Below are 11758 nucleotides of genomic sequence, written 5' to 3'. Positions count from 1 at the left end.
ATTTTCTTGGACTGTTCGTGTCTTTTGACTACTGAATTACAGAAGGAATATAAAATGTTTTCCTGTCACCATCCTGAGGTCTTTTTGAAGGCATTTTTGCTTCCAGCATCACCCTGGAAGTCACAGTGTTTGCTCTGTGCTCCTCTGACCCAATCCCTTCCCAGTGACACAATCCCTCTGCAGCCTCTCCCAGGGGGCTACCCACAGCTCCGGCCACCCAGCACCGACATCCTCAGCAGATGTGATGCACTAAATGCTGCAAACGCTCCCTGCTTCCCCTCAGGTCACAATAACCCCAAAATAATCTGCTAGAGAGGGACTGGAGGCCCTCTGAAGGGATGGAATGCTGTGTTTGTCCCTCGTTCCGCTGCTGTTGCTGCCCTGTGGGAGGACAAGGTGAAGAGGGGACAGAAGGAATGGTGAGTGGTGAGCAGGGAGTCCCCAGGGCAGCTGAGGGTCTGCAGGGGTGGCAGCCCTGTCCCTGGCATCATGAGGGATGCCAGCAGCCCCTGCCCTCAGCCGTGGGCTGCACCAAGAACAACCTAATGACCAACTTAGCAGCATTCCCCACGGAGGGGTGGGAGCAGCTGGTGATTTCTAAGAGTTATAATAATTTTCCCATAATTTTGTAATTTTAGAGGGGCCACCTTAAATAACTGATGAATTGCTAGTACAGCAAATGAACATTAAACCATCTATCATAGAATAAAAGAGCCATTAATCTTTTAGGAACTATTACACATTCACAGTCATATACGCAGAAGAAGGGAAGTGGTGCCATTCTTAGTACAGATTATTGCAGCTCAGCACAATAACATTATGGGAATATTCATACTTATTCATTTTCCCTGAAATAAGACCTTTTTTCCTTAAAACAATCTAAAGCTGCTAGGATATCTGCTGCTTCCCTCCTGTAGCTGGTGTTATACAAAGTCACAGCAGTGTTAGGGGGGTTCTGCTCACAGGAGAAGCTGAGACAAATAAGATCAAATAAACTAACTTTCCCTCACTTTTTTCTTTCAACCCATATTGTAGTTGTCAGAACCAGAAGAACTTTCTAGTTTCTACAGTAACACTCCACAAAAGAGGTATCTTGTACCTAAAGGTTCTTCCAAAAGCCCTTTCCCTGCATGATCTCTCAACACGTGGAAAAAGTCTTGCATTTCTTTTTGGGTGGGTGGGTGGATTTGGGGGGATTTCTTTTTCCTTCTCCAGCACTTAGCCTTTGGTTTTCCAACAGCTGCAGCTATTCTACTGGAATTAACTAAGTCTGCAATCAAGTGTGGATTTCCTGATGTTTGAATAAAAGATATTTCATTGTGATTGAGTAATTTGATCATTAAAATCTATGATCTCCAGATTTTCTGAATTAAGTCTGTTAAGTTTTAACCAGATCCTGCAAAAATTGAGAGAAGTTTATCATCCTAAGTATTTTGGATCATACAAGGGACTTTGCAATTTAGTTGAACATAAACTGAGACTGTTTTCCCTGATTTTATTCCATTAGAAAGAATAAATAGGGCTGTTGAAAAACTCCTTATCAAGGCTGTTCATTGGGATAATAATTGGGATAAACCTAACTGCTTATTTGCCCTCGGCCATTTCATCCACCAAAATTCCAGCCTGTGTTCCTGACTGGGAAAGGGTTGCACACATTAATAGCCCAAGACAATTACTGTAAGTGCTGAGGAACATGAGAATGAGATGCAGATGTTGGCCAGGCTCAGATGCTCTCATTAGCTGTTATCTCCTGTTGCAACTGTGGAACTTAAACCTACTGGGCCAGGAGGACTAGGAGTCTAATCCACTAAGACAGTTACTGTGTTTTCAATTTTGTAACCTATTTGTGATTAATTAGTTGTGAACATACAGTAGCTAGAAAGAGATTATTAGCCATTATGGGGGCTTAGTGACACACATACCTTTCCAATTGGTGATTGCAGTGTCTTGCAGGCTAAGGTTCTGCTGCACAGCTCTGGATCATTGCAGAATATTTATATTTTCTGATTTTGAAATACAATCCCTGTGACCTGACTTAAAAGAAAGCTTGGTCATGCATCTGATGTGTGAGGTACCTTATTCATAACACTAAAGTTGGAAGTTGTGGATGTAATACAAGAGTTGAGGGTTTACACTTATTGTTTGCAAGTTTTGAGCTCACATTCCATTTTTGAAGGTTAAATTAAAATGCCTGCCTGCTTTCTTCTCACATATTGAGAGTCCAGAAAAGTGGCAAAAAAAAAAAGACCCAAATAATCAACATGCTTTTCTTTTACAAATTGATTATTTGAGGAGCATTATTCAAAGTTCTAATAATAACATTTTTTCTTATCCAATGATCCTTTGCTGATGAAATACAAGAGCAACCAAAAGTCCAGGAGGTTTTGATAGAAGTTAGAGAAGCTTTTAAACTTTGTGGTGTCAAAGTAAATTAAATTGTCCCTAAGTAGTCCTTAATACAGCTGACCACAGTGATTTCTACAGGGCAATTATGGTTTACTGTGTCAGTCATCCAGCAGGCATTAATACAAAGCAGAGCAGCTCTGAAGAAGTTTGTTATGGACTGTCATGTCAAGGAGGCCAGTGCTAACCTGAAACGGCCTTGATATTATTAGAACTTACTGAGGGTCAGATTCCAATTAATCCACAGATTTAACAGTCCTCTGCTGCAGTGGGTCTTGATACAATTAAGGAATAACAGATGACAGGAAGGATACTTCCAGGCAGCCAATGACCGATGGCAGTATTTGAGGGCCCTTAACCCAGCTGGTCATTAACTGCTCAGAGACACAACCTGGAGCTCATATTTTCTATTATAAACCATATATTAAAGATATAAATCAACTACTACTTTCTCCTCCCAATCCCTACGAGCTGCTGCTGTTGGGCTACTGTGGTAGCAGTTAATCACCACGGGGAAATCCCAGTGGGGAGGCAGGCCCGTGCCGTACCTTGGAATCTTGGAAACCCCAAACTGCAGCCATCCTGAGGGAACCTGCAGCTGCTGAGCAGAGCTTGTGCCCAGTCAGAGGGAGAAACAGAGCAGGAGAAAGGACCAGAGTAGCAAGGGCACCTCAGTTCTCGTATTTGTTGTGCTTTGTCACTTGCTTGGTGCTTCCGGTGCAGTAGGGCCCTCCTGTGATGATTGGAATAACCATGGTAACTTAGGAGCTTATTTATTATATTTGCTGCAGCAAGTTGGTCAGAGGTGCTGCTCTCCCCAACAGCAGGAAAAAGCATGGTGGTGTGTGCTATGTGTGCAATGTGCTGCTCTTGCTATGTTGGTTAGCCCCCAACACACGGCCTTGTCCATAAGAGTGCTGTACATGCGGAGACAGGCCCCTGTCCTGCTTGGCAATTAGTGTGCATTTTTTTAGATTGACACCTAGAGATGTCAAATACACAGCTTCTGTCTTATTGCTGCAGGAAGCAGTGACCTTCTGTAGCCCTTGCTTGTTTTGCTTTCCACTGTACTTGTGTAACAACCCCGCTGACAGCACCAGTGTGTTCCAGATTACTGATCAGTCCTCACAGCTGCAGATTTGGGTAAGAAAAAGGAGAAAAATCACACAGCAACACGTGTGGGGGGGGGGGGGGGGGACAGAGGAAATAAATTGAATTAAATTGCACAAGTCAATATTTATGTATTTCTCCATTATAACATGTTGGTGAGACTCCTCATTACCATCCACTGTTGACTCTGAAGTATTCCACCACACAGATTCATAATGCAGAATGTCATTTTTAGGAAGTCCCTGCATGATGCTCTCTCCAAGGAAGAAAGGATTCTGTCCCACTTGGATGTTTCAGGGTGGTTTGTGCACCAGCTGAAACTTGACTGGAATCTGATGTCATGTACAACCAAAAGGCTCTGTTACATTTCTGCTCCAGTACAGTATGCTTCAATGTAATTTATTATTTTCCTATGAGAACCATGACTAATTGCTATGTCAGAAACCAATCACAACGCACCAATGGCAGCAATTTACAGACATGGCAATATGGCAACTAGAGGCTTTTTGTTATTTAACTTTGGTTAGTTTGTTTTAAGTTATATGCAGCCGAAAAGGGGAAGGCAAAGAAAGAAGAAACATGAGAACTGTTTTGTCTCATTTCTACTCACTAAAAATCCTTCTGAGACTATGTTGCTACCAACAGCATTTCCTGCACACAAAATTGACAGTATTGAGTGTATATTGTCAAATTAGATTGGTTATCATGCATGTCTTTTACAGCATATGGTGTTAATGGATTTCAGAGTCTGGAAAATGCCTTCATAGACTGGAAAGGCGTGGGTAAAATATAAGAGCTGCAAAATTCAGTCACAAAATTTACAGGAGGCCAGCTGAACAGGCCTAGTTGCATTTTCCCATCAACTCATCATGGTCAGTCTTTAATACTAAATTCAAAGGAATAAGGGATGCATAGAAGAAATCACACACGCATCTCATAAAACAAAATTTATCTTTAATTTGTAAGTGTCAACAGCAGTACAAAAGATGGAGTGATGGTGAATAGATTAAGGGTAGAGAGGACAGTCTTGAGGTAAATGAGCATAAATAGGCAGTCTTATAGACACTCCCCTGAGGGGTCTAAACCCCTATCATGGCATATACTGTATCACCCAAGGATGACATGTTTAACATATCAGGAAAGCACCTTGTGCAAAAAAAAAAAAAAAAAAAAAAAAAAAGAAGAAAAAAAATTTTAAAAAATCCCTCCCACCCGAAACATGTAGGTAAGGTGCCAACGTACACCAGAACATACTGTATATGGACAGTGTCTTTCAATTTTGTCTTTTCCATCAATAACTGAGGCAGAGGAGGAGAAGACTCTTAAAAGTACCACTGAAAGATTATTTAATATTTAATTTACCTCACGTCAATACTGCACAACAAAATCCAAGAAGTCTGTTTATGCAATGAAGCAGAGCTAAGAATAACTATTCTCTTTCTTAATCTGAGAACAGATTTTTTTTCTTAAATCAATATCCTTAGCAAACTTTTTTCTTTCTTTTTTTTTCTTTTTACTGTATCAAGAGGAGAGTGTGAGATGTGATGGCAACCTTTAAGTTCATTTAAAAACTTTACACTGGACTGTACAAGATTTTTTTTTGATAAACTATTTACATTTTCAGACTTTAAAACATATTCAAAGCAGCAATAGACACTAGTTTTTCCTCTAAACGCCCAAATAATTACCGGCCATGGGCCCAGGTAGGTACCTGCACTGTATATAGAATTTCTACAAAGAAAACCTGCCCATTAAGTAGCCAGTGGCTGTTAAACGAGCAGCCCTCGCCAGTAAGAGCTGCACCCAGGGTGTTGCTATAGGAATCAAAGCATAGTACCTTGACAAGAGAGTCTCAGTTGTCCCAACAGCTCTACACAAACTTTACAACTTGAAACAGCAGCTAGCATGTCAGTCCAGCATGTCAGTGAATTGTGCTGATTAAATTAACATAGAGTACAATCTCACAATATACATCACAAACAAATTACAATGTCAGGAAATAAGAGTTACAGTAAGATAAGTTATGTAGTAACAGCTTATAAGCTTGTCTTAATGTAATAAAAAAAATTTTACATGGGAAATACAATAATGAATGAACATAAATGCTAAGCATTCTAGTTTGCTACAAGCTGAAGAAAGGTACAAGAAAAAAAAACAACATTGCTTTCTGGAAAGCAAAACACAAATGACAAAGGAAGACAAACGGAGAATGCACACTAGCAGGTCTGCAATGTGCAGCATACAAACAGTTAAATATTTGCACATTCCCCATATTCCAAGAGCACCAAGGACCTCACTTGTGGTTTTTAGAAAGCGGAAATTACAAAGCAAGCCATGTCACTAAGTTGCTTTATAGCTTTCATATTGCCATAAATACCAATTTGATAAGTTTTCCTTCAGCCCAGTTCACCCCACCCTACCCCTTTTTACCCAGCGTGTGAAATCTCAGAATACTTCTTTGTCACCATTTCCAACAATTCTGGTAGTTAAGAAAGGGCTTTGGATTAAAATGGAATAATTTTGCATATGCGTTGTTTTTTCCTTCTGTAGCAGGGCATTGCTACATATCAAAATTGTAGCTTGATCTGAGAAAAATCACAGATTTTGATGAGTTGTACCAAAAAACAAAAAAAAGTTTAGAAGAAGTCTCTTTTAAAGGAAAAAGTGTTTTGTAAATGATTAAATGAGGTCATTTAGTATTATTCTTTTAAAAGAACATGCTTAAGTGCCACCTTGAATCTTAAAAAAGCATGCAAAACACCAAGGGGTCCAAGCCCATTCATTAACTTCTTATAAAATCATGAAGAGCTCTATCATACATCCTGCTGGCTGCATCTGCAGTGTAGTTGTTCTTGCTGTGGCCCTGGCTCAGCAAAGCTCACCCCACTTAGCACCAACACTGTGACCACCGTGGAAGCACTGACATGCTTCGTGTCAGGCAGATAGGTAGGTGATTTTCTGGGGGAGGATGGGGTCTAAATCTTGTAGAACGTTTTGCTGGGAGATGATTTTGAAATGCCATGCCATTGATGTGGCCAAAAACCAAAATGCAGAAAGCCAGCCCGGAGATGAGATGGCACTGGGAGGTGGTTGTGTTGTGTTTGTCCAAAGCAGAGGCTGCTCACAGCTGGCTGCTGTGCACTTTGCCCAGGGAGGTGTATTTACTGGGGCTAATGCTGCTGTTGGGTTTGCGTTTCCATCCCAGAGCCATCCCTCTCTTCTCCCTCCCCCTGCACCTGAGTGCACTGATTTAGGAGCACTGAGTTGGGGTCCTGTGAGTGCTCAGCAGGTGGTTTCACAAGCTAAATGGTGATGCCCAAACATATAGGCAGACCAGGATCTGCACAGTTCTCCAGACTTGCTCCTGCACATAAACCCTGGAAAGCAGTATGGTTTCCACTGGGACCTTTCTCTTCAATTTTTGTAAAATAACAAGTGAACTATTCTGGCTGGTACCAGACTGTTTGGGGAGTCGCCTTCTCTTGAATGTAAGTATTTAATAATTTTCCAAAAGAAAATATATTGTATCTGTTAATTAAATAAACTGTTCACAGAGAAAATAGTATTACTATATTAGTGCTCCTGAATGGAGTTATTTTTCCAGTCAGTTTCTAAGGGGTGTCAAACACAAAGCTTAAGAAGCAATTCCACGAATCCTCTCTGTGTATTGTGTGAACAATTTCTCTGGTGTTATAGCCTAATGTAACAATAACATGATTAAGTGGGTGTACAACATAAAGGTTTGATATCACTGAGTCTTGCCTGCATTGCAAGGGCCATTTCAGTCATTTTAATCTTTCAGGGATATGCTTTTGACTTCCAAAGGTCATTCTTGTTAAGTAAAATATCTCATTGCTTTTACTTGGATTCAGAAGACTGTGTTTCCCATCAAATGTAGCCAAAATTTGGCATGTTTCATGTATCAACTTTCTAAAAAAGAAGAAAGTACTTCCTGTTTGTGGAATATGCTATTAAAAATCAGAGGGAGCACAAGTGAGGCATCTTGCTGTCCCAGCTACAGGTCCACAATACTGCGCTCACACTGCGGGTGTAAATTCAGCATCTACATGAGGTACAGTGACTTGTCAGCATTTAATATGGACCAACATACACTGATATAGAACAAAAGTAAATACATAACTTATACTTCACTAAGTATCCATGAACAAAAAATAAAATTCTATTTCCTATGTTATATTTACACAATTAAAAAAAAAAATCTAAAATGAGATGGCAAATTCATCAAAAAACTTTGTTTTGAGCTCCGATTAATAAAGTAAAAATGTTGGGTTTCATCCTTATGATTGTCCTTCCTTGATTTCTACTGACATTTTAGAGCCAATGTCGGCTAATAAATAGAATAACACGCTCATAGGCACAATTCAGATTCAAATATGTTCCTCCCACTCCCCCAGCCAGTAAATGCGATTTTTACCAGCTGGTGATTCCTGAACAGCCAGTCATTTTCGAGAATGTGGCTTTAACATACAGAGCATCAGCACTGAGGCAGGGCTGGAGCTAAAACAAAGTGTTCATACATACATGTATTTTGCATAAATAAATGAAATAACAAGACATAAAAATGACTCAAATCCGGCAACTGTGAGGCAGGCCCACACGAGTCGAAACAGATGACTTTTGTTCATGTAGTTTTCGTACAACAGTTTCACATTAGTCAGAAGTGATAAAAAATACCATTTATATCCAGTGCTTATAACACTTACGAAACAACATCTGTGAGTGTGTGTTTTTTTTGTACTACAAGCAAAATCAAGTTTCAGTCCTAAAGAACAGTCCTTTGTTCTCCACAAGCCTGCAGAATATTATTTTGGCATGGTCATAAAATTAAAAAAAAAAAAAATTAAACTACTAATCTAAATGTTTGCCTTTGTGCAAAAAAATAATTACATAAAATACAATGCTAGCAATACAGCATTCTACCTATGCAACAAAACCAGGGAAAAAAAAGAGAGCAAGAGAGAAAGTGATGTGGGGGGAGGGAGAAATACTTCTAACTGGAGAATTATGTAAGACATTAATAAATATTCTTTTTTTTTTTTTTATGAAATAATGATGTCCTCCCCCCAATCTGAGCTGAATGTATTAAAACCAGTTCAAATTCCCAAGCTATTTTAAGAACAAAAAACCACTTTCTATCAGTACCTTAGCCAGCTTAAAGAGGACGCTCACCAGCTAATGACACAGCATATGCCTTTGAAGACTTGGCTAGACCAGTTTATTGCTTATTAGACATGGACTCAGAACACAGTTAAATAAATATTAAAAATATAGCTTTTTTTGTTCCAAATTATAAAATGGTCAGAGAAATTTGACCATTGTGTTTCTATGCCATTATCTTTATAAATTGTCCGGTAAATTGAACAATCTTCTTTGTCTCGGGGGGTCGTTCTCTCACATAGAAACGCGATTCCTACAGTGGCACAAGTGGCTGTTTCTGACAGGACAGGGATCAGTGGGGCTGTCAGGAAGGAGACTGCTCCTCCACAGAGCATCCTGCCATTGCAGCTCACAGGAGTGTCTGCAGAGCAGGAGGCACAAGGACAACCCGACTAGCACAGGCTCATTTTGTTGGCCAAAGCAAAACCTGTGCAGCTTTATGAGAAGATGCTCCCAGACTTCCAGAGGAGCTGCTCCAGGCCCCCTGGTAGCTCTCAGCACGAGCCTGAATTTATCACCAGTGTGCTGAACACAGCCAATTCCAAATAAAAGAGTTGAGGATCTTCAGCACAGTTATTCTTCAGGCCTATTGGAACTGTGTATATATATACAGTGATCTATTTGTGAACAGGGGTGGAGTATGAGGGAAAAAATAAAGGCAGTTTCTCCTCCGTCTTTGAAATCGAACAGAATCACAATCTTTGAATTGAATCTTGCATATTTCCCAGAATTTTCTCCAGTAACTGCATTGTTACTAGAAGTAATACAAACAGAAATTTAAATTTCTATAGCACCTTATATCCAAAGATCCCAAAGCTCTTGACGAGTCACATTCCCACCTGACTAATATACAATAAATATTTTTGATGACCCATTTTCCCACCTTTGCAATTAGATATTTGAGTGTCCCTCCCTCCCCACCTGGAGACTCACAAATAAATCACTGCATAAATACTTAAGGTAGCACAGTTCCTTCAGGTGGCAATGGGAACATGATGTACAGATCCATGATTTGCCACAGGTTCCTCAGGCCCTAAAAATTCAGCATGGTGGACTGTAAACGCAGTTTGGATTTTACATCTGCCCTTGCTGTCTAAGTGTAGAGGTTTATAACTATAAACACATTTTTAGGGGTATTTGTACTCTATGTACATATAAAAGTACTCACTTTATTTTGCAATACATATAGCAGAGTGTTTCCAAGTGCTCCTTGAACAGTGTTAGAGGAACAAGTGAATTTCTCACTCATAAAGGTCATGTTCATTTTAGTAGCAGGTGCACTTTTATTTTCATATACCTGTGTGATTTAGGGAGGGGGAAAGAAGAGGCTCTTTAAAATATCAATAAGGAATTGTAAGTGTAATGCCACCAACTGTACTTTTAAAAATAAATATTAAGTATTTGGACCCTTGACATTCTGGAATGAATAAATTATTTAAGAGAAAATGTGTTAAGACTGAATGCAAGGGTTAAAGCAAAGGGGTAGAGAATGTAATCAGAGGTGGCCTCACACTGCTAAGACAGGCCTGTCCATAGCTGGTGATCGCTCTTTTGTGCTTACTTAAAATTTCACACTAATGGCACATCAAGAGGCAAAAGCAATTGGGCACATGCACTATGGCAACCATGTTCACTAATTAAGAATATCCTGTCTCCAGATTCCTGAGTACTTTACCATATTCTGGAAAAAAATTAGGTTACATATATATTTTTTTTTAAGATGCCAAAGGATTGTCTAAGACTTTACAGTGTCTCCTTTAAGACTTTTTTGTTTAAATGTTAAGATTCAAAAGTTATGAAAAGTTTGGCACATCAGAAGTTCAGCTATACATATGGAAAAAAATGGAATTCAGAGACTATTTTTTAAAGACAAGCTATGATGCACGGGTGTGCACACTTGCGGACTTGTTCTGTTTCACAATATGAAATCTGCAGTTTTTGTTTTCTAAAATAATCCAGAATAAAAACACATTCACAACCTGTAGGCTGGCACAGCATACCTGAGTGAGAATGTATAACCCCCATCTAAAACAGTAACTTAAACCTTTATCAGCATCCAAACGGAAAAAGACAAAAGGTAAGACTTGTAAGACAGCTATTGATTCATATAAGTTCTCAAGTCCTGATGTCTGATATTTATGTCTTCATCTAAATTAAAAAAACAAAACAAAACAAAAAAAACCCAAGTTCATGAAAAATTAGGGAAACAATCTGTCTCACACGATAAGAAACATTTAAGACCATTCTGCTGATGTAACTGTAGGAGCCACACATGCATGCAGGCTCTTTAAGAACTTTTGTTCAAAAAAACCCCCAAAAAACCCAAATGAGTCTGAGTACTTTAATTCTGTGAACACTCCTCAGTTGGCACTGACTGCCTCATGGGCTTCATTTTCGCTACTATAGTCTGATTTGGGATCATCCTCATAGTCCTCGTACATTTCTATTTCATCCTCTCCATTTATCATTTCGTTTCCAGGAAGGCTTCCGCTGTCCGTCTTCATACCATAAGTGCTCTGGATGACAGGGATGCTGGGCTCAGGGCTGGCAGAGGTGCTGGAGCAATCTGATGTCATCTGAGGGGACGGCGTGGTGGTCGCCATGGTAATAGCACCAGGGTAGACAACTCCTGTTCCCGTGGTGATCGGAATCTGAGGCTGCTGTCTGCAAGGAAAAACAAGAGGGAAGTGTCACTGCCTGTGTGTAGGGGAGGGAATACCTTCTGCAAGTCCAAAGGAAGGAAAAGCTGGTGGTTTCCTAGAAAGGCTCCATGTATTCCTCTGGGCTCAGAGTCCTCTTTGGTATTGGTTCATTATCTCCCCCAAAGGGCAATTGGAAACTGAAGTGTTTTCAGTCACTATACAACATCCTTTCACGTACTCTACGTGCTTATTCAAACCATAATACAAACTGGCACTTGGACAGAGAACATCAAAAGGCTTCAGGTATCCTGTGATGCCTGCCTGCTACCATAGACACCATGTATCCAAAATCTAAACTCATGGCAAGAGCTTCTTTTAATGAGAGGACCTCAAGATTACCTAAAACAACAGAGAGAAACTGAAGT

General features: G+C 39.8%; 1 protein-coding gene across 7 annotated transcripts in view; it reads right to left on the bottom strand.

Annotated features, from left to right (window-relative positions):
• Positions 1 to 4447: 4447 nt before the first annotated feature.
• Positions 4448 to 11758, bottom strand: part of SOX6 (SRY-box transcription factor 6) — a 369483-nt gene continuing 362172 nt past the window's right edge. For all 7 annotated transcript variants that reach the window (XM_058025836.1, XM_058025840.1, XM_058025842.1 and 4 more), the window contains one exon: positions 4448 to 11355. In XM_058025836.1, coding sequence (XP_057881819.1) covers positions 11052 to 11355 — 304 coding nt within the window. In that variant the 3' untranslated portion in view covers positions 4448 to 11051. The remainder of the gene's footprint in view (positions 11356 to 11758) is intronic.

Source organism: Melospiza georgiana, chromosome 6 (assembly GCF_028018845.1).
Source record: "Melospiza georgiana isolate bMelGeo1 chromosome 6, bMelGeo1.pri, whole genome shotgun sequence".
NCBI classification, from domain to species: domain Eukaryota; kingdom Metazoa; phylum Chordata; class Aves; order Passeriformes; family Passerellidae; genus Melospiza; species Melospiza georgiana.
This window is presented reverse-complemented; position numbering and strand designations above follow the sequence as displayed.